The 24,158-nt window shown below is 37.5% G+C and overlaps 1 protein-coding gene and 1 long non-coding RNA gene across 3 annotated transcripts in view; one reads left to right on the top strand and one right to left on the bottom strand.

Moving 5' to 3' along the window:
* Positions 1 to 19,721, bottom strand: part of col28a2a (collagen, type XXVIII, alpha 2a) — a 63,781-nt gene extending 44,060 nt beyond the window's left edge. The window contains 3 exon segments of the mRNA NM_001159842.2: positions 6,933 to 7,507; positions 14,723 to 14,878; positions 19,605 to 19,721. Of these exon segments, the coding sequence (NP_001153314.2) occupies positions 6,933 to 7,507; positions 14,723 to 14,876 (729 nt within the window). The 5' untranslated portion in view covers positions 14,877 to 14,878; positions 19,605 to 19,721.
* Positions 1 to 23,687, top strand: part of LOC141376215 (uncharacterized) — a 56,279-nt gene extending 32,592 nt beyond the window's left edge. The window contains exons 4-8 of one of the 2 annotated variants that reach the window (XR_012385647.1): positions 1,904 to 2,004; positions 6,975 to 7,517; positions 10,604 to 10,671; positions 10,807 to 10,914; positions 22,158 to 23,687. This is a non-coding gene — a long non-coding RNA (uncharacterized lncRNA). The remainder of the gene's footprint in view (positions 1 to 1,903; positions 2,005 to 6,974; positions 7,518 to 10,603; positions 10,672 to 10,806; positions 10,915 to 22,157) is intronic. The other variant, XR_012385648.1, reaches the window with a different exon arrangement.
* Positions 23,688 to 24,158: the final 471 nt, after the last annotated feature.

The following is a 24,158-nucleotide window of genomic DNA, read 5'->3' on the forward strand; positions in this document are numbered from 1 at the left end:
CATTAGCCCTGCCGGTAATCTGGAGGATTTTAAACATGCGTACACAGCAGCACAGATATAGGCGATATGTCTAAATGCTAACAAAGTCAACTGATAACAAAGTCCACTATTCTCCAATTCTCGTACAGCTCTCCCGACAAAAATGCTTGCTGCAATCCAACGGCTTTGCTGTATTGGCCCTGACAGAATCAAGGGGAAAAACATGCAACAAACCCCATGGATCATGGAAACAAACACATACGACCCGTGCCGTGCACAGACCCGGTCTCACCCAGTCATTGGGTCTCACAGTTTAGCAGGACTGCCTTGCCTTTAGAAAGCTCATGCTCTCATGAATAATTAAGAAGCAGGGTCTTCTCATAGGATAAGAAAACTCCGCTATAAATGATAATGAGAAACCGACGCATCATCACTCCACTAGCAAATTTGTGCTACGGCGCCAATTTTGATCCTGCCCCATTAATTTTTTCAAAACCTGGAAGATGAAATTAGCTGACAAAAGCTCAAAATTATCCAGTTTTTCTTACAATTAAAGCGAGTGCTAGCATTGTTTCAATCGATGCTCAACACACACAAATCTATTAAAATGTAAAAAAAAAAAACGTACTCCAGGGTGTCTTGAACCTTTAAATACATATTAAATAATAGGCCAGATGTGGTCAGCTGTAATACAATATAAAAAAATTCTTGCTGCCTTAAATGATTTAGTTGAATGAAATGAACTTTTCTAGTCATCTCAACAAACTGACTAAAAATTTGAAGTTAAACTTTCTACAGCTTAAAAAAAATAGCTGAAACCAGATTAACTTATTTAAATTAAAGCAACCTAAAATATATATTTTTTTTGTGCTAACGTTTTTTGTTCATTAATTTTTTAGGTATTGAGACATGTCCACCCAGACCCGGATTGGCTAAATGGGAGCACCGGGAGAATTCCCGGTGAGCCGGTCTGTTTTTTGGCCGTAATGGCCGGTGTCCCTAGCTGCTTGCACTCTCAGCAGTCACACTTTTTTCATCTATTTATTTATTTGACCATAGCTTCACTCTTTTTATTTATTATTTTGCCGCAGTGCCGGTCTTCTTATTTATTTTCTCGCAGCCCCAAAAGCAAAATGCACTGCAGCCTGCAGGTTAACTAACGTTAATGATGATGTAACGTTAACTATCATCATTCGACCCCAAACAGCGAATTCGAATAATTAATATTAATGAATATTACACCTGCTCAATGAAAATCAGATGATTCACTACATTAATAAATCTGACATAACTTGATCAGAAATCTAAAAGGGGGAGAAAAAGATTAAGCCATCAATAGAAAGTAATACTGTGTCTTGCAGCTCACAGTCTAATACTTTTTTTTTTCTTGTTGCATAAGAGCTATAGTGGACCAGTGGTAAATACGTTGTGTTACTACGCTGTCCGACCCGTGTTCGAATCTCACCTGGAAAATTAATATAATCTTTTTTTTCATTTTTATTGTTAAGACATATAATACTGTTAGGGCTTTTAAACATTTGAATTTCTAAAGCAGCTGTTTTCCTGAAAAAGACGTGATAGTGTCACTAGAAACTGAATTGGATATGACCTTATTTTAATATAGACAGTCATGAACTGAGGTGGGCCGGTCTGGCTTGAAACTCCAGGGCTGAAAATAAGCCCAGTTCCGGCCCTGTGTCCACCTGTAAAACTAACAAGACTAACTGGATCAAAATAAAGCAGCAACCAGGCAATCGAGACAAAACAAATTAAATTTAAATTTCTGCAAACCTTTGATGCTAAGGTGTGCAGACTGTGCTTGATCTTGATTAAAAAATGAGAAAATTTTTTTTTAAAAAGGTTATGAAGCAAAAGGGATGTGTTATTTAGGTTCCTTAATTGATTCATTTTCTTTTTGGTTTAGTCCCTTCAATAATTCCGGGGTCACCACAGCAGAATGAACGGCCAACTTATCCAGCATATGTTTTACACAGCGGATATCCTTCCAGCCGCAATTCAGCACTGGTAAACACCCATACACTCTTGCATTCACACACATACACTATGACCGATTTAGATTATTCAATTCACCTACAGTATAATGCATGTCTTTGGACTGTGGGGGAAACAGGAGCACCCGGAGGAAACCCACACCAACATGGGGAGATATTTAGGTTTATACAAATAATAAAACAATAAAAGTATAAAATGTTATATAAAATATGTAATTGTTTGCAAAACGTGTATTGCATGACATGATTTACCCTAAATTTGACAGAATCTCAAAGCAAAATGTTGGGAAAAATTACTTTATATTCCGAACTTGAAGTCGGTATCTCAAAATAACAAAATAATTTTGTTTGGCCACAGAACCAAACATCGCCACTAGATGAAATCCAATATCCATTGTTGATCATATAGATTTTATTCTTCAATGCAGAAGTGAGCTCCGCATTGAAGATTTTGTTTAAGAACTTCTGATTCAGAAGCCTATGTGAGAAATGAATCGGAATAATTAACACTAGAAAACTCTACAAACAAGTGTTTGCATAATTATTCAGACAAAATAAAATAAAAGGAAAATATCAGTTTGCTACATCAAGTAGCAAAAAGAGCTGTTTATGTCTAAAAATAAATTGAAAAAAGTGAATTAAACGGAAGTCTCGAGCCAAAAAGATTCAAATAGCTGTGCCCACTCGTACACAGAGAATAAGGTGAATAAGGGCACCCTATTTTGTTTATGAAACTATGTTGTGTGTAAATTAGACATCAAATTCAAAAGTAGTCATCAAAAACCCCCAAAAAGAAACTACTTTAGTTTTTATTTCATAACATTTAAAACATGCTCAGATGTTTCTTTTTCTGAAATGCGTTGATGAGTTCTCAAGAATCGCCCTCTACTTGTCTCTTTTGATTATTATAGAGTGCTTTTTTCTGCTTCTCCACAACAGAGATGCATTGAAATTACATGTCATTGAAAAATGCAAACAACGAGGCTTCGGCATGGGTGTAAATTTTATTTAACAGTAGGGGGTGACAGTAAACATAAATTTTTCATAAGCAATTTTTGAAGGGGACACAAATAATACAGTAAAATTGTACTCGTATAAATGTACTTATATGTTTCTAGACGTGTCCACGTTAATTAAGACACTTAATACAAATGTATTATACAAAAATACAGTGGAGTCAGTGGGTTCGGACTTAACACAGTGCTCATTTAGTAAATGCACAGAAAAACAATATGCTAATTGTGGCCGTTAAAGTTAACACTATGCTAAGTCGTCAGAGATGAAACATGGGAAATGGTTTTGGCATGTTAGTTGCAGTGCACTATGCAACAAGCTATTGTAAACAAACTAACGTTCACTAGATAAGTAATATTTTAATTACTAATATAAAAGATTCATGGAAACATTACATTAGTAATCAGCATTTTTGGTGCAACTAATTTATGAATGAGTCTGCGTCAACTACATTAAAGACAACCACTTTGTCTAAAGTAAATGAAATAGCCTCCTTCTGTAGTTTAACATAAACTGAGCCACACACCTGACTTGTGCCTGTAGAGTGGGTGAGATGAGCTGGGAAAGCGGGCATTGGGCCAAACCACTGTGATACAGGGGAGGGGGAACTCAACTGTTTCTAATTTCATTTTTTTGCGGGGTTTTTTTTTTCTACTTAAAAATTATTTTAGGTAAACATACATATATTTTTCACAACAGAGAATGCGATTTAAAAGAAAAAACATTTTTTTAGGGGGAGGGGGGGACAACCCTTGGATGGGTGGACATGTTCTCCCTTCATCCCCCGGGATTTATGCCTGTGGTCTTTGGAAGGCAACAGTCTGTTATATTTCCATGACAGAATACATATTTGGGAGTCCAAATCACATAATCTGACACAGACACTATCATAACAGACAGAAATATTGTGCAGTCTTAACCCGTCATAACCCTTGAACAAGCCCAGACAGAACCTGCAGACTTTTAGCATGTCCTGCAAAATGTATGGAATTCTGCAGAATGGATTTAAACATGACAAAAAAGATTGAAATAATCCATCAAAAAGCCGAAAAAAAAACCTAAAAACCTTTGATTTGTCTGTGTATCCAATTAAAATGAGCACTTGTCAAGACACCAGTAATCCCATTTTATTCATTCATTCATTTTCTTTTTGGCTTAGTCCCTTTATTAATTTAGGGTCGCCACAACATAATGAACCGCCAACTTATCCAGCGTATGTTTTACACAAGTGGATGCCCTTTCAGCTGCAACCCATCACTGGGAAACACCCATAGACTCTCAACACATTAGGACGATTCTAAGGGCCTATACAATTAAGGGGGCCTCAGAGACATTATCAACAGCCTGAGCCAATACCACCCCCCTGAATCTCCCAACAACTCTCCCAACAACTCGCTTTTCACTTTCATCAGCGATGCACCCCCCCCCACCCCCAACCCCTCCGCTCTTCACTTTTATAAGCAATCTCTTCACTTTGAATGGGTGACGTCAGGCGTTGCCTAACTGCATTGTGGATCCGTCTGCGCCGCTTCAGAGGCGATGCTCGCTGCAGAAGTTGGGACTAGCTCAACTTTTTAAGCGCCAACAGAGGCGTCAGCCAATCAGATCGCTGTATGCAAATACACCAGCAAGACAGTGGCCTATTGCTGACTGAATTTCTTTGGCTGACGCTACTATGATGATCGCATTAGCCTCAACTTCAGACACGCCTTCAGTCAAGCGTTGACGCTGAAGCCCCGAGTGAATGGGGCGTAAGGGCCCGTGGCGGCCTGCGGCGATCCTGCTTGTCTACCTTGTAAATGAGATTTTGATCTCAATGGGGTTTTTATCTGCTTAAATTAAGAAACATATATAACACAAGTCACCCCCACTGCTTTCTCACCTAATATTCCGTTTCTCTAGGAACTGGTCTAACAGGTCTTCAGGATTCAAATGTCTATACATGACTTTTAGAAGGAATCATACAGCAGCTGAGGTGACTAATATTAGGGGTCAAAAAGTAGAATGGGTGGAGAACTACAAATATTTGAGTACCATTATTGACCGATCTTTAAACTTCGAGGCAAACTGTGATGCTGTGTGCAAGAAGGGGCATCAGCGCCTATATTGTCTCAGGAAACTATCACGTTTTAACATTGGCCCCAATATGCTTACTCTTTTTTTTTTATTGTGCTTTTATTGATACTATTCTATCCTTCGCTCTGGTGGCATGGTTTGGAGGTGTGTCTCAAAAACAGGAATAGACTGAGCCAGGTTGTCATGTGAACAAATCAATAATGTGAAAAAACAGGCAATTTCTGTGATTTGAACCTCTGAGGGGTGACTGAGGGTCCGATTTCGATCGGGAGCGCAATAACAGTGATTATTCGTTTAGCCCGGCTCCCAGGAAGAGGGATGTTTTGAAAGGTAACTCTTAATGGGAAAACTATATTAAGAAGAGTGTTTAAACATCTCTAGTGTATTGAATGTGTGCAGAAACCTGTTAAATGATTAACCAGTGATAAATGATTAACCAATGTGATTTTAGAAATCAATTGAAAAATGAATTTAATAATGAGTTATCAATGAATGATAACAAGAGAGGAATTGTAATGGAAATTCATTTTTAGATGAACATGTGTGGTGGAAACTTACAGCAGAAACAGCGGAGCACCTGACGCACGTACAGAATGGGCCTTATTAGGATTTGACCTTGCAAGCAGTACAAACTAGATAGAACGGTGAACACACTTTGCTTCAGTGTCTCATTCTGTAGAAACTGTTGCAGAATGGGCATTATTAGGATTTGACCTAGTAAGCAGTAAAAACCAGATAAAAAGGTGAACACACTTGACTTCAGTGTCTCACTCTGCAGAAACGGTTGTTGCTGTATGACTGTGACCTTCTTTGCAAAGAATAAAACTTTGAAAAGACATTCCGAGTAAGACTTTGTTTCTTGACCACAGAGAGCGCCTCTTTAAAGAAAATTGCCACTACACTGGTCTAGTAGGTTGATTGGTAAATCACAGTTAAGTATTGAACCCTGTATAGTAGGCAGCCTTTACGGAATGCCCAGAACATTAGTAGCTGTAGCTCTCATCCTCTGACTGAGGAGTTTATTCTGCTCCCTCTGTCACCGACTCGGTCCCAGTCATTCCCCTCGCTGGCCAGCTGAGGTCACCATCTCCGGACTTTTAACCATTACGTCATCCGCTTAAACTGATAGCATGCACACCTGCAGCGCATCCACTTGATTACCCACGCTCTGGCATATAAGCAGCACACACACACACACACGCTCAATCATTGCAAAGTCTTTTTGTGCCCAGGCTAATACTACTGAGCGGTTCTCTACACTGCCTGCTTTCCCGTTGCTTACCCTGCTCTGTTCATCGACCTCGTCCTGCCAGCCGCCTGCCTTGTACCTCTGCCTGAATACTGACTCTGATCCACGCCGCCTGCCTTAGACTCTAGCCTAAACACTAACCTTGATATTCGCCGCCTGCCTCTGACCCATGCCTGCACATACGTACTGTGATAACCTGCCGCCAGCTCTGCAAAGTAACACTGTTGTGTTTGATGTGAGTTCGCACACGCATTACATCTGTGTGCTTGTTTTTATTAAACTGTTTATTAAACATACTGCAAATGGATCCCTCTGTGTCAGTCACTCCGTTACACCTTCGGGTTGAAGGTTTCAGATGCTTTTTAGTAGGACAAAACGGTTCAGGAATAGCCTTGTCCCTTCATCTATTGTTGCTCTGAATAAATTGTAATCTTTTATAAGGTACTTTGTATGTGTATATGTGGGTATGTATACGTGTGATTTAATTGTTTGTATCAAATGCCAAACTTTGCAGCAAAAATTATCTAATTATGTGTACTAATAAAGGCAACTAACTATTCAATATGAGGACAAGATTTGTGATTGGCTTGGCTTGTACTTACAATCTGAGTAATGACTTTTTCCATGACGTTTGTGTCTTGTAGATTATAGAGGAATCTGGAGGCCGGTGTACTGGAAAGCAGCCTCAGGTTTGCAGCGTTCACAGGGTCGTTGGCAGTACGAGTGATGCCAATCGTGAACACCTTCACGCCCTGGTTCTTTGCATCCGCCATGGCAGAGAAGATATCAGGGTTTCTGGGATGAAAGAAGCCATCTGTGAGGAGCAGGGCGATCTTGATTCGTTCCGGGCTGGATTCTTCCACAAATATCTTGGTCATGTTGGTGATGGCGTAGGTTGTGTAAGTGCCATGGCCGATGTAAGCCATCGGTGCGATGCTGCTCTTGAAGTTCTCAGTGCCTTTCCACTGTTTTAGGGTTTGCTCGATGATGACGTGACTGCTGTACTGGAGCAGGGCCGCTCTCCAGCTGAGTTTGCGGCCTGTGTCCAAGCGGATGCTCTGGAGGCCTTCTATAATGTCCATCGTGAACTTTTTCTCCTGCTGATGGTTGTCCTTGGCCGTCTCGGAGCTGTCCAAGAGAAAAGCCAACTCAAGGCTGCAGTCCTCGTCCAAGATGGCTGACACAGAGTAAGAGAAAATGAGAAAAAGTGTTACTGATGGACAAAACCATCAGAAAGTTTTGAAACGGGAGAAGATTAAGTTCTCTCTTAGAGGCTCATCCAATAGGTTTTATACTCATTGGAGGCCACTACTGAATTATCTTGATGATTCAGCACCTCTTGGAGTGGTTAACCCTTATATACTGTTGGGGATTTTATTATCCTGTCCGGGGGGATTTTAAGTCTTAATTTGGCCATAACCTTTTCTGTTTCAGCTAGCAAAATGATTTTTGGTGACTGTATAAAAATATTTTGAGAAAATGCTTTAAATAAAAATAAAAAAACCTCAACGATACACTCTGGGCAAATTTACTACTCTTTTGTTATTTTTATATTGGGATAAAAACATCCACTGAATTAAAGTGGGCATAGATACTTTTTTTTTTTTTTTTTAAATCTGGATTAATCTCACTGTAATCCTGGAATTAATCTAGATTTAATTTAGATTCAAATGGCTCATTTGAATTCTGCTGAAGGCATTCAGAATATGTGTGCTACCCAAATAAAGACTAAAAGTAAGTCTTTGAGAACGGTTTCCTCAAGCCAGGTGGCGCATTAGACCAGGGACTCATGTCCTGTTTCCAAAATGCATCACAAACTGCTTGAGAAACTGTTCTACTATGATAATTGGTGATGAAAATAAATGATGTTCAATAAGAGATACTTGTGTTTACTAACTGTTTATTCAGTTAAACATGAGTTTTGAACTGTAGGCCTACATAAGCTCCAAACAGAGATTTTTGATCACATTAATCCGACTAAAGTCATAACCGAACTAAACAGAAATGGAATTAAGACATGTGGAGTATGCTGATATTAGTAGCATTATTGAATAAACACTGCGATACGTAAACACCGTCATGTAGGACTTTTCGCCATACTTTCCAACAAGATCCACACATGTGGCTGTCAGTAAAGTTAGGCACACACACACACACACACAAACACACACACGTAGCAAAACGCGGAAGTTTGTTTTCTTTCCATTTGGCATGCGCTATTAAATTTCATAAAACTCTCACCAGTCCTCACTCCTTATTTGTGTTTAATACCCCAGTGTGTCACAGGGGCATGAATGAAATGTTCATGAGTTAATGTGAAACTGCCAAACTGCAGTTTTTATTTATTTTTTAACCTTTTTTCATTTAGCATAAATCTTGGTAATCAAGATTAAATGGTGCTGATATGTCCATTTATTTAATTCATAACCGCCACTAATAGCTATGCAGAAGGGTATCTATTTTGAGTGCACATAGTGGCAGTTGGTCAAATATTTGTAACCTAGCCTGTAATAAATAATGATTATTGATTAAGCAAGTTATACTGCAATCAGGTGATGTGCCCCATCGGGCACAATAGCCTAATCTTAATATTATTTTGTGGTGTGTGCTGTGCTGCCGTTTTCATATCTTGCAGTGTTCGCACATTTAAGATTTGAGGAAATAACGTCGCCATGATGGTCAATAAATTTTAAACATTCTTTTCTCTCTAACGTAGTTTAATAGGGCACTTTTGACCTTATCCTTCAATGTGGAAGTGCACTCGTTTTTGCGATTGTTTTAGAACTTCTGATTCAGTCGCCTATGGGAGAAATGGCTAAGAATAATAAACGGCAGAAAACAGTCAAACTACTTGCTCTACAAACAAGTGTTTGCATGACTATACAGACAAAGTAGAATAAGATAATAAGAAAAAATCGGTTTGCAGCATCAAGCAGCAAAATTAACTGTATTTAATGTCTAAAAATGAATGGAAGTGAATTAAACTGGAAGCCTCGAGCCAAAACGATTCAAATGGCTGCGCCCGCTCGTACGCAAAAAAATAAAGACCTAATAGCTAAACACCTTAATTCTTTTATTTGCTTAATTTTTGCAGCCTAGGGCTATACTGCTCACCATGTATTGTATCTTTTCTAAAACGCAGTATAGTGTAAAAGCATGTTTATTAGTAAGAAAACCAAAACAACCAAACAACATTATATTTTAATTGAACACATTAAATCACATAGGATACACATACAGTAACGCCCTATCTAGTATTGTAAAAAGGCAAAGCTGAAAATATATGGTTAAAGCGCCTCCCAGCGGTCAGAAGCTGCAGGTGGACCTACTACCAGTAGAGGGAACATATTGAAGTGGTGACATCTGTATGCATCACCATATACAGCATACGAATAGGACGTGTGTTTGGATGCATCTCATTTTTTGACCACACTTCATTATTATTGTTCATTTATTAATTTGCTGGAAATTACAACTGAATTTAGAAATTGTTTTAAAACAAATCTTTGTGCTTGTCAAACAACATTAAATAAGTAGGCTAATGAATGTCTTCAGTGGAGTGAGTTTCCACCGTTTTCTTATGCACGAAAGTAAAGGAGTAAAGAGTAGAAATAAAGTAAAGAGAAAGTAAAGAGGCAGAATGGAGGAGGATAGTTTTTTATCCTCGCGCTACCAGATGGTCTGTTCAACTGTTTTCTCGCTAGTGCAGCGTTCAGTTTTTCCACTTACAAACTCTGCCATATATTGTAAATAGCGAACGCGCCATTGCGCGACGCAACTAACTCTTAAAGGAAATGGGAGATGAGACACTGATTAGTTTAATGCGTGTTATGCTCAAAACACTCATAACTCATTAAGAGAATAAGCACATCCCTGTTAGAGCATGTGCCGAGGCGCAAATTGTATTTTTCTGTCCTTAAAATAGCAAAAGTGGATTTGGATGCCTTTTGCGCCATGCGCTTTAGACTTTGCACCTAGATCATTAAAATAGAACCCTCTGTGTTTTGTTCTAATCGGCCTCTATCTACCAGGAGTTTACACTCAAGGATTTACATGAAAACAAGAAAACAATGGTGTTTGAGGCTCACTGCGTTTCTCTAAACTCATGTTATTCATCTATGACTAGTTCTATACAGATTAGATTAGATAAGGACTGATTTTATTCAATTTATGACCAGAAAGACAGGAGGAGGAATTTGAAAAGCTGCTATTGCTTTTTGTTGTGGCAAAACATAAATGATCTGTAATTTTAAAGATTGATTTTTTTTTCCAGATTACCAACATTTGAGAAGTAATTGTGCTGTCCTGAACACTCTCAGGACCCGAGGCTGTGGATTAAAGGTAATAATGCAGTGAGAAATGTTCAATTTCTTGCACAGATCAGTTATTTTCCTTCATTAAAGCTTAATGTATCACATGGGGCCACAGCTATTAATTTACGTGTACCTGCATATGTATATTGCTTTTTAAACTTAGAGAGCTGGTAGCTGTTGACCTGCAGTTTACAAATCAACAAGAACCACAGTACCAGCTAATAATCTTCTGTAATGTTCTACTGAGGAAGCCACCTAGATAACTCGGGGGGTGAGTAAATCTACTGCACATTTTCATTTTGAGGTGAACTGTCCTTTTAAGCTTGTCTAGCCCATGCCCAAGTCTGGAACTAAATGCTGAATAGGGCTCAACCCTGATGTCTATCTGGGTATTTGCACAGATGTAAAAATCAGACAATATGATACATAAATCCGGAAGTAATGCTGCCACGCACCATTAAAATGTAAAAGAATGTCAGAACTGTCCTCAAAAACACCACAAATCCTTTAATTCTTTTAATGATTGTCTTTTTTTGTGGCAGTCTGTCATCTGACGCTATTTTCTTCATGGCAGCTCATCAGTCTTCATGTCATCTTTGACGAGACATAGCCAACCGGGTCTTAAACCGATATGAATTACTCATGTTCGTGTTAAGAGAACTGAGAGAGATAATGCCTCAGGCCTCCTAAATCACTAAAACCAGACATCCTCCTTTTAGAAAGACAGTCTTTAGACATGCTACTATAGTATGTCTTAACATGACGTTGCATGTTTTAACTAGCTTTATGAGTCATAGACAGCATGAGACGCACTGATGGTGACCCATGAGCTTATAGCATGTAAGAATAACTTCATTATTATAAAGCTTTACCCACTTAAAATGGTTATCAAACAAGGCTCATCTGCCCAAAAGCGCAATTCCAAAACAGCATTGATGGGCATAGAAATTACTAAGGATGATTTACAAGCAGTGTGGAAATTCAAGAACAAAAATCCAACATTTAATTTACATTTTGAGCAAAGCAATAGGTGCAGGATAAATTAATGTAGTGGCAAATAAGCAGAGCACATGAAGGGCCCTATCATACACCCGGCGCAATGTGGCGCAAGACGCGGCGCAATACTTGTTTGGTAGTTTCAGCTTGACGCAAGAGTTGTTTTGAGGCGTTGCGCTACGCTGTTTAAATAGCAAATGCATTAGCGCTCATTTGTGCGCCCAAAGGCGTTCTGGTCTAAAAAGGGAGGCGTTCTGAGGCGGACCGCTGGCGCGTCGGTATTTTGAGAAACTATAATAGATTTTTCATTAGACCAAAACTAACCCGGTCTAAACTCCGGCGCAGAGTTCTGCCTCACTTACACACTGCTTAATACACACAAGAGAGCAATAGGCAAATATCTTTACATATGAAAAAATTAAATATTAAGGAAATATATAGAATATAATAAGAATAGATATAGGATATAAATATAAAGGATTAAAATATTACAAAACATATTATTTTCTAGCCTACATAAATATGAAAAATCACTGCTTTTATGTCTTCTTCATCTCGGGTGGCTTTTTCAGTTCATTCATAACAATTTGCTTTTGTATAATGTTATTATTATTAGCAGTATTATTTATTATATCCATATTTATATTTGTTTTATTAAAAACAAGCTTAGATTTGCCCACCTGTCAGGTTTTAGACCATATGGGTCACAGCATGTGTTTTAGGATATAACTCAAGTTTTTGACCACACTTTGTTATTATTGTTTATTTATTCGTTTGCTGGAAATTAGAACTGAATTTAGAAACAGTTTTGAAACGAATATTTGCGATTAACAAACGCAATTAATCATTTAGAGGCTAATTGATGTCTGTGCGTAAAGGTTTCTCTATCCAAGAGCGAAAGTGAAAGTAGATCCATTATCTCTCATTCTCACGCAGTAGATGCTCTGTTTAACAGTTTTCTGTAAAAAAACTGTCAACTGTTAACTGTTTGCTAGTGAAATGCTCAGTTTTTCCACTTAGACTTACTTTGCTTCCTGTAAATAGCGAATGCGCTTATGGCGCGACGCAGCTGGCTCTTAAAGGGAATGGGAGATGAGACTGTAATTGGTTTATTCTCACACCTATAACTCATTAAGAAAATTAACTCAACCCTTTTAGCCCATACGCCTTGGCGCAAAGCAGGTTTTCCTATCCTTAAATTAGCAAAAATGCGTTCTGACACGCCCTGAAAGCGTTTGCACCCTGCGTTTTAGACCGTCAAAATAGAGCCCAAAGTGTTGGTAATCTACTATGATGAGGTAATGTGCATTTTTTTTTTAATCTCTCTTCTGTTGTGCTGAGAAAATAATCGATATTCAAAGTTACTCTAGTTCAGGCGCAAGGAGAAAAGATCACACACTGTTTGCGGGATTTGCGCTCGTATTACTTGACTCACCCTGTTATTTATTCCAAGTCTTAAAAAAGCAGAGCACATAAAGTGTGGGTGATTTACTATGACCAGGTAATGTGGAATATATTTATTCTCTCTCTAGTGTATTAAGGAGGGGGATAGACCAATATGTGGAGGTGCTATGAAAACAATCGATATATTCACAATCTAAAATTAGCCTACATTATAAATAGGTGTTTAATAAAAGCAGCTATGATACACATTCATTCATTCATTAATCAGGGGTCGCCACAGCGGACTGAACAAGCAACTTATCCAGCATATGTTTTAAGCAGTGGATGCCCTTCAAGCTGCAACCCATCACTGGAAAACATCCATACACTCGCATTCACACTACGGCCAATTTAGCTCATTCAATTTACCTATACTGCATGTGTTGGGACTGTGGGGGAAACCGGAGCACTCGAAGGAAACCCGTGCCAACATGGGGAAAACATGCAAACTCAGACCCAGCTGGGTCTCGAACCAGTGACCTTCTTGCTGTGAGGCGACAGTGCTACCCACTGAGCGTCTTTGCTGTCTATGATACAAATAACTAAAAATTAAAATAAAACTATATATATATATATAAAATATATATAAAAAACTTTTACATGCAAAGGTGAAATACTTTAGAACTGGGCAGCACCCATACATTGAAATACAGTAATATACACTCACCGGCCACTTTATTAGGTACACCTGTTCAACTGCCCGTTAATGCAAATTTCTAATCAGCCAATCACATGGCAGCAACTCAATGCATTTAGGCATGTAGACATGATCAAGATGATCTGCTGCAGTTCAAACCGAGCGTCAGAATGGGGAAGAAAGGTGATTTAAGTGCCTTTGAATGTGGCATGGTTGTTGGTGCCAGATGGGCTGGTCTGAGGAAAAAGAAAATTTTCAATGAGCTGCATTTTTGTTGGCGCAAATGCCTTGTTTATGCCAGAGGAGACAGACCAGTCTGGTTCCAGCTAATAGAAAGGCAACAGTAACTCAAATAAGCACTCGCTACAACTGAGGTCTGCAGAAGAGCATCTTTGAACAAACAACACGTTCAACCTTGAGGGAGATGGGCTACAGCAACAGAAGACCACACCAGGTGCCACTCCTGTCAGCTAAGAACAGGAAACTGAGGCTACAATTCACACAGGCTCACCAAAATTGGACAATAGAAGATTAGAGAAACGTTGCCTGGTCTGTTGAGTCTCGATTTCTGCTGCAACATTCGGATGTTAGGGTCAGAACGTGGGTGTCAACAACGTGAAAGCATGGATCCATCCTGCCCTGTATCAACAGTTCAGGCTGGTGGTGGTGTAATGATGTGGAGGATATTTTCTTGGCACACTTTGGGCCCATTAGCACCAATCGAGCATTGTGTCAATGTAGTGGAATAAATAAGCTTACATTGATGTTTGGTTTGTTAGGATTGGACTATATTTGGCTCAGATATGACTATTTGAAAATATGGAATTTAAGGGGTCTAAAAAACCTAAATATTAAGAAAATCATCTTTAAATTGGTCTCAATTAATTTCTTAGCATTACATTGCTAATCAAAAATTAAGTTGAAATATATTTACAGTAGAAAATTTACAATGTAATGTTGGGTATAATGATGAACATGCAAACATACTAAACACACGTCTCACCGTCTCCATTGTGTTTCTGTAAATTGGATGCTGTTGGTCCTCTTGTTTTAACTCTTGTTGGCCCAGTTCTTTCCTCATAGAAGTCCTGAGCGCAGACACTCAACAAACCCAAACACAACACACACCAGCTCAATGAGTGAGCCATGACTGCCATTCCTGCAGGGAAAAAATATATATATATATTACACCACACTTCACCTCCAAGTCAAAACAATAATGAACATAAATAAAGCATAACATCTATCTATCTATCTATCTATCTATCTATCTATCTATCTATCTATCTATCTATCTATCTATCTATCTATCTATCTATCTATCTATCTATCTATCTATCTATCTATCTATCTATCTATCTATCTATCTATCTATCTATCTGTCTGTCTGTCTGTTTATCTGTCTATCTGTCTGTCCGTCCGTCCGTCTGTCCGTTCATTGTTCCTTTGTTTTATCATTCTATCCATTCATCTAACTATCCATCCATCCATCCACCCATACATCTATACATTTATCCATCCATCCATCCATCCAACATTCTATCTGTTTATGGGTTTGGTTTTGGAGACATTTCTTCTTTTGAAAATGTAAAATTTTCATACAAATTAAATCCTGACACAGATCTATCCATCTATCGTTCCATTATATCCATTTATTTATCCATCCATCTTTTAATTTCTGATGTCATGCAAGATTCAGTCTCCCTTTAGGTTCTACTAGCTGTAAAGTATCTACTAGAAATATTGTGGGCGGTCTGGAGGTTGGTACAATCTCAGCATCGAATAGAAAACATCCCACAATTGACCATGGCTAGTCCACACCACTCTATGTTTCCCCCAAGCCTCCATTTTCCTCATCAGCTTCCAGTGGCCTTTATGTGAAATGTTTCCAGGCGTTGGCTGAGAATTGTGCAACTCATGCTGTGAGGAGACAGTCTGACCAATCATGTCCATTCACAAAGTCCAAAACAGCTACAGTAACAACCATCACTTCTTTTGTCTCAGAAAACACCCAATGCAGGCTGTTTACATTACTGGTCTGTCTGTCTGTCTGTCTGTCTGTCGTACTATCTATCTTTCTATCTATCGTTCTAGCATTATTAGATATCACAAATATGTGAAATTTCTGTGGGATAATCTTCAAAACATCATTTTGGGTAAAAGAAGTGTTTATAGTATTTTAAATGATATTTATATTTATATAGTATTTTAAAGTGTTAACAGTATCAGAAAGTATTCCTTTGTCCTGTCTTTTCAATTTTACAGAAAAAAAATAAAAACAAAGCACAACTTGTGATAAATATGCATTGTTTTCCCTACTATATGAGGTAATTTTCAGTTTTTTCTTAATGCAATTAAATCTTTCTTATTTTGATTGCATCTTTTACATATTAACCCTTGTGTGCTGTTGGGGATGTTTTCATCCAATCTGAGGTGATTTTAAATCTTATTTTGGCCATAATATTCTCTGTGTTTCAGCAAATGGAATGACTTTTGGTGACTTCTTATTTTACCATATATTTTGGAAAACACCTTTGAAAATGTAAAGAAAACCCTCAACCATATACGCTGGGCAAATTGACTACCCTTTTGTATGTTGGTTGCTGTGTTTGCCCCATGACTTCTATTATAATGACATTTTTGATTGCAATGCCATAACACCAAATAATCATGCATTCTTCATTGTTGGAGGTTTTCCCTGTTGGGAAGAGGTAAAATTTGTAATTTTTTACTGTTGATTGTCAGTTACAGTGCAAAAAAAAAAAAAAGATTCTGTCATTTATATGGAGAATATTGTGTGTGTGGTTGCATGTAAGAGAAACCTTTGTAGACGTACTGTACCTTGAATCGTCTGAAAAAATCTAAGCTCCATAGATATATACACTAGATATCGCATAGGGACCCAGAGCATGCGTCAATAGCGCCGCCACATTGGTACAGTGCTCCCAGGACAAATGTCCTTCAACCGCACTAGTCAAGACAGTGTTATTACGTGAAGATGTTGGACTTTAGCGCTGTCTACAGGTGTAGTAACGAGCAAACAAAGAAAACAAAGCACAAAGGCAGAACATTTCATAGGTAATATTAAGTTTTTTCTGTTTTTGTATGTTCTGAACTTTGCTCTACAGGTCACATTATTGATGATAATACAGTCACTTACTGCATTCACCATAAGGCAAAGCAGCTCCAACTCATACTAAACACTTGGCTTATGCTAGTTTTGTTGAATAAAATCAGCAAACAATGCAAAAGAAATATGACAACGAGATGCTGCACTGCCAGAAACTTGTATTATTGTCGGCTAACGTTAGTGAAAGAGTCGTTCGGGGGATTCATTCACAAATGAATCGCTCCCTCCGTCAGTATGAGAAGTGAAAGCAGGAGAGGAGCTGTGTTTCAGGACATGATTAGATCAAATTTAACAGGGAGGGTGAATAGTACATTTCTGTACACACAAACACAAGCTTTTCGTCAGGAATGTCCGTGCGGTCACTGATCCATCAATGTAGAAAAGTGATGTAAAATTATAATTTTCGTAATTAGAAAAAAAAATTACATACTAACATCCAGGAAAACTCCTGATCAGATATATGTGTATATGTGTATATCTCTGGCTTTGGATGGCCACAGTTCTCCACTGTACCTTGGTCCTGCATTCATTTCAAAGGAGCGCTACCCTGTACCCAGATGGCGGCGCGATTGACGCATTCCGTCCAATAGACAACAATAGGCCAGGCGACATCTAATGTATATATCTATGAAGCAGCTCAGCTCTCAGAACATAGTTAACATAGTAAGTGTGTTTATGCACACACATTATACAGTTTTTTTCAGTGGCTTTGGTGCATTTCTCACAACACTATTTACATTTGCACAACAGTTAATGCATTTCTCAAAACAATGAGTGCAAACTGCAAAACCTAGTTGATATCCTGCAAAAGCGTGTCACTTGCTCAAAATGGAGAGCTCATTCCTCAAAAGCAAGTATTGATGTCAATGAACGTGTCAGTGTCCTCAAGATGAAAAGTCCTGACACCATTGTTTATGAACAAGATAGTCTAATGGCTTTGTCGTGTTTTCATCATGACAGTTTACTCTGTTCATTTTTTCCAATGCAAAAAAGTCTGATTTTGGTGACACTTCCTGAAAATGCTCAAGACAGCACTGTATACTATTTGCACAGCCATTTGAAAACTACAGTAAACTTAGACATCACTGCATTTAGTGAGGTATCTGAGTACAAGACACTGAATATGTATGTCTCACATTTTTGCTGCATTTGCTCTTGCACAATTCTAATTTATTCACAGCATTGTGCAAGAGAATAAACACAGCCTTGTTTACAACAAACATAAACTCCCTTTGGGTAGAGCTGTGCACAACTGGAAACAATACTGCAGTACATATTGGAACTGAACCTACAACATACTGTTGGTCTGTAAATCATTTTTAGACATTTTTGGGAAAAAAGTTAATTTTTTAAGTAAAATTTGCTTTTCAGATTTTGACAACTAGTTCAACATTTGTGTACGTAATGACTCAAGTAATAAGATGAGGACTATTTGTTTTATATGGAATGACTATTCAGCATTCACAAGTTGAGTTAATTTTGACTGACATGACATAAGCAAATGATGATGATATAAAACAGCAGAGAGTTGTATGAAAGCAGTTTGCAATTTGTTGGAAGGAATGAGAAACTGCTACTATGATGTGCACAAATGAATAATTGTTTTGAGAAATGCATTAACTGTTGTGCAAATGTAAATAGTGTTGTGAGAAATTAAATGCACCAAACCCACTGAGAAAAACTATAATATACTGTTTTACTCCACAGCTTTATAAAAACCAGATACTTTTTTGCACAGGCATATCTAAAGGATTAATGCTGCCAACTGATGATCAACAGTAACAATTACAAATTTTACCTCTTCCCAACAGGGAAAACCACCAACAACTGAGAATGCATGGTTATATGGTGTCACGACTTTGCAATCAAAACATGTGATTATAATGAAAGTCAGTGAGGCAAAAACAGCCACCAAAGTAATGAAGGGGTAGTCAATTTAAAAAAGGGTTAATACAAATTTTAAACATAAAAACTGTTAACCATAAACTATAATACAATCCTGTTAAAGTTTAGGGTATAACAAAAATATAAATATCCAGCAATTAAATGATATAAAAAAAAAGTTTATATACTTCTATAGAATCGTTTAACACTAAATCTAAAATAAGATGCTGAAAATTCATTTCCTTTATTCATCAGGGGCCACCACAGGGTAATGAACTGCCAGCTTAGACAGCATATGTTTTACACAGTGGATGCCTTTCCACCTGCAACCCAGTACCGGGAAAGACCCACACTCATTCACACACATAAACTATGGCCAATTTAGTTCGTAAATTCACCTATAGCGCATGTCTTTGGACTGTGGGGGAAACCAGAGCACCTGGAGGAAACCCACGCCAACAAGGGGAGAACATGCAAACTCCACACAGAAATGCCAACTGACCCAGCTGGGACTCGAACCAGCAACCTTCTTGCTCTAACCACTGAGCCATTATAAATTATCAAATATGATTTGACTATATTACACTTCTACTGTAAATAATTGCAACTTTGGAGAGAGAGTAAGATTTTCAAAAACTCTTAATGACTCCAAACTTTTAGAAAATAATATTTTTAAGCTTAAGGAACAATTTATTGGCACAAATACTATAAAGCACACTAGTGTATTACCATCCAAAGAGACTTTATTAACTAACTAAAACCTCAAACCTCAAAGGCAGCAATAAAATAAACATTCTTTTTTTTTTTGGTAGATGCTGAAAAGTCAAACCGCAATTAATAAACATTTACTGAGTTAATGGCAGTGACTCACCTTTGGCAGTAAAACTTCTCGCCAGAAGCAGCCCAGGTGTTCAGCTCAGATTCCTCAGGTGTGTGTGTGTGTGTGAATGAAAAAGAGTCTGAAGTGAAGTGCAGTTGTGTGCGAGTGAACACTAGCAGATGGCGTCCTCAGACTGTGTGTATGACCGTCACAGCCCACTTCCCACCCACTTTTAAGGGGAGGAGGTCCCAGTGAACTCTTTAGTGGGATTGGAAGGATTTGATCTTCCTTACAGGCCATTGAGAGTCAGCTTACACATTTAGATGCATTCCAGTTATTTCTATCATTAGGTTAGATTTAGGTTGTGATGTCAGGTGATCAAAGTTCAATGTCTAGCCAGCGTCTAAGGACAACTTTATTTTGATGTCCAATAACAACGTCAAATGACATTGATATTTGGTTGATTTTAGGTTGTGTTGGAAAGTGACCAAAATACAACAACGAGCCAACATTTTAAACCAACATCATATTGACGCCAAATACTGACATTTGTTAATCAGGTATCCAAAGTCTGATAAACGTCATAGTGGTAACATCCACACAATGTCCAGCTGTAACATCATTAGACGTTGATATTTGGCTGATTTAAGGTTGGACGTTTTCTAATCCCCAAAGACAGGAAAAAAATAAGTAGTGACTGCAGGTTAAAGCAAAGTAGTGGAGAAAAAGTATCGATACTGCACTAAAAATTTACTTATGGCAAAATAAGAGTAAACATTTTTAAAACTACTTAGTAAATTACAATTCTTGAGGAAAAACTATTTAATTACAGTAATTTAGTTGGTTGTTATAATCTGAAAGAACACAATTTCAGAAGGTTGAAAACAAGGACAACTCTCAAACAATGTCAGCATAATAATCAATTCAAAAAGTTGTATAAATATATATTATTAAAGGAATATAATGATGAAGGTGATTGAAAAATGATAAAATGAGAAAGGCATGAAAATTGAATTAATGGCTCTTTGCTGTACTATGTTTTTTATTTATTTATTTTTTTTGGGTCTGTTACAAAATGTAAAGGTACAAATGGAATCAAACATTAAATATGTCTCATGTTAAAAGAAGAGATAAGTAAAAGAAGAAATAAGTTTAAGTAATAGACGAATGATGTATGTGGCAATGGGGTGGGGGAAATAATAAGCTTGTGCTTCATCCCACTCCATTTTCGACCATGCTGAACTGTATTATGTTAATGATATTTTATGTACGATATTTCTGTTCGAAAATAAATCAAATCAAATCAAATTTGAGTATTTGTAATTTGTACTTTACGCCACTAATAATAATAATAAATTTACAGTTGTCCCCATGTTTCTGTCAGTTCTGTCCCATTTACATTAAGTTTAACATAAAATGCGTGCAATACACCTTTAAGGCTTTGACTCGGAAGTGACATCATTTGCTGGAGAAGCTGATAGCGATCAAGGATGCATTCTATCATTGAATTGTATGATTTTATGCATGTTTTGTATGATTTTTCGAGGACGACAAGCTTTAAAAGTCAGACCCTGACACAGTTGTTATAAGTGAAATTGTACATTTCTGCTAGAATGTCCCTCAGGCAAAATGTTCATTTGTTTCATAACAAACATGTTCATTCATTTTTCTTCGCCGTAGTCCTTTTATTAATTCGAGGTCGCCACAGCGGGATGAACTGCCAACTTATCCAGCATACATTTTATGCAGCGGATGTCCTTCCAGCTGCAATCCATTACTGGGAAACATCCACACACACTCATTCACACTCATACACTACGGACAATTAAGCTTGCCCAATTCACCTATAGTGCTATAGTGTTGTAAATTTAGGCTAAGTATAAGACAAAGAAATGAATACTCTTAGTCAGCAGACAAATAGTTTAGATATAAGAATACATAAAAAATAAGAACAATAATTACTCAAGGAGGGCGACACGGTGGCTTAGTGGTTAGCACTGTCACCTCACAGCAAGAAGGTCACTGGTTCAATTCCCAGCTGGGTCAGTTGGCATTTCTGTGTGGAGTTTGCATGTTCTCCTCGTGTTGATGTGGATTTCCTCTGGGTGCTCCGGTTTCCCCTACAGTCCAAAGACATGCGGTACAGGTTAAATGAATAAACTAAATTAGCTGTAGTGTATTAATGTGAATGTGTATGGGTGTTTCCCAGTACTGGGTTGCAGCTAGAAAGGGATTTGCTATGTATTTGCTGGGACTCGAACCAGTGACCTTCTTGCTGGAGGCAACAGTGCTAACCACTGAGCCACCGTGTCGCCCTCCTTGAGTAATTTAGTGATCTGGGGGCCCTAAGCAATTCCGGCCATGGGACCCAAAACTCCTAATATAGCCCTGTGAATTTTTTTACTAAACTAAATCTTAATCTGATTTTTTTACTGCTGAACTGCTCCATTCATGTGGGGACAATTTAGCATAATAATTATGATACTCTTTTATTTATTAGACCATCGGCTTTACTAGATATAAAAGAATAAATATATATACACAGTTGAATCCAGAAGTGTACATGCACTGTATGTTAATGTGACTAAACTTTTTCTTTTTCAGGTAAGTCAGGATTATCGCATTTGTTTCTGTTCTGCTTAATAGCAGAATAATGAGAGAGGTTTTTTGAGAAATTTTTATAACTCTTCTTGAAAGTCAAGTTTACACACAATTAGATTATTATTCCTCTGAAAAAGCTCAGATGATGGTGTCAAGGTTTTGGAAGTTTATGATTGGCTAATTGACAACCTTTGAATTAAATGGAGGCACAACTGTAGAATAGTATTTAAGGAGAAACCTCAAACAACTGCTTCCTTGTGTGACAACGTGAAAATCAACAAGCCAGAATCAACAAAAAAGCCAGATAACAATTTGCTAAATAACAATTGGGAAAAAGAATAATTTTTGGAGACATGTCCTGTGCTCTCATGGAACTGTTTTGGCCATAATGACCAGTGTTACATTTGGAGGACAAAGGGGAAAGCTTACAAGCCTAGGAACACCACCCCAACTGTGAAGTATGGGGGCGGCAGCATCATATTGTGAGGCTATTTTGCTGCAGGAGGGACTGGTCCACTTCACAGCATAGATGGCATCATGAAGAAAGAACATTATGTAGAAATACTGAAGCAACATCTCAAGACTTCAGCCAGGAAATTAAAACTTGGCCACAAATGTGTCTTCCAAACCGACCATGAACAAGAAATCTACAAATCTGAGTCTGTTACACCAATTCTTTCAGGAGGAATGGGCCAAATTATTTCCAAACTGTTGTGAGAAGCTTGTGGAAGGATACCTAAAACATTTGACCAAAGTTATACAGTTTAAAAGCAAAGCTAAAAAAATACCAAGAAAATGTGTTTGAACTTTTGACTGTCTAGAAATTAATAGAAAATTCTCTAAAAAAAATTCTAATTCTCTTATTATTCTGGCATTTAACAAATGTAAATTATTTATTATTAAGGTAATCCTATTGGATTTAAAATAGTAATCACTTAGTATGATTTACCATCAGACATAAAAAAAATGGTTATGTTACTTTTTTTAGAGTGTATGTAAACTTCTGATTTCAACTGTATATATATATATATATAGGTATTTATTGTGGCCACCCAAATTTCCTAGGGCCCCTAAGCAACTGCTTACCTTGCTTATTGGTTAAATCCGGCCCTGGTAATAATATGCATACTGTAAAAGAAAATCTGTTGATCGACAGGTTCTGAATTTCATGATTTACTGATATTTTTGGTTATTTTGCAGTTTAGGATTGCGTTATGGGACCTTGATCTCTGTCAACTTTTGTTGTTGAAACTCCACCTCTGCAGTTTAACAAAAATGCTTTTATTGTCATTTTAGGTGTTTGAAACAATTTATTTTATATATAAAAAGCCAATATAGAGAGAATTAAGTCTGTAAAATATCAGAGAATATACTGGCAGATTATCACCAGGCTTTTGTATTGTAATTTGCAATACCAACACAGACAATATATCACTTCAAACTATTACAAATGCTAAACTTTCAACATTAAAAGATGATGGAAGGAAGATCAATGTAATTCAGATGCATATAAATAAATAAAACAATTATCACAAAATACTGAAATCTGTTAATTTATGTATATTCTTTTACATTGCGGATGAAAAAATGCTGACAGATCTATGACCATAATGGTATGAAACTATTTGGGAAGCGTACGTGATCTAGCACTTCTGGCCAGTTGTTTTATGTCACATGACAGGCAGAAGATATATGCGCTGAGGCAAACAAAGGGGAATAGGGATGGAGTTAGATTTACTAGTCTTTTGTCTTTCTTAAGACATTCCTCAAGACGCTGCACTGGTTGTCATGATGATCAGAGGGCTTGACCTCTCATAGGCTTTTCTTTATGGGCTTTGTCACGTTTCTCCGTCCTGCTCATCACTTCTAAAATACGACCGCAAGTGTGAATCTGGCATTGACATTATTTACTGTCATCATGACAAAGATAAAATAAATCAGTTATTAGAAATGACTTATTAAAACTCCTATGTTAAGAAATGTGTAGAAAAAAAATCTTATTTC

The sequence above is a fragment of the Danio rerio genome, chromosome 9, assembly GCF_049306965.1.
Source record: "Danio rerio strain Tuebingen ecotype United States chromosome 9, GRCz12tu, whole genome shotgun sequence".
In the NCBI taxonomy this organism is placed as follows: Eukaryota; Metazoa; Chordata; class Actinopteri; order Cypriniformes; family Danionidae; genus Danio; species Danio rerio.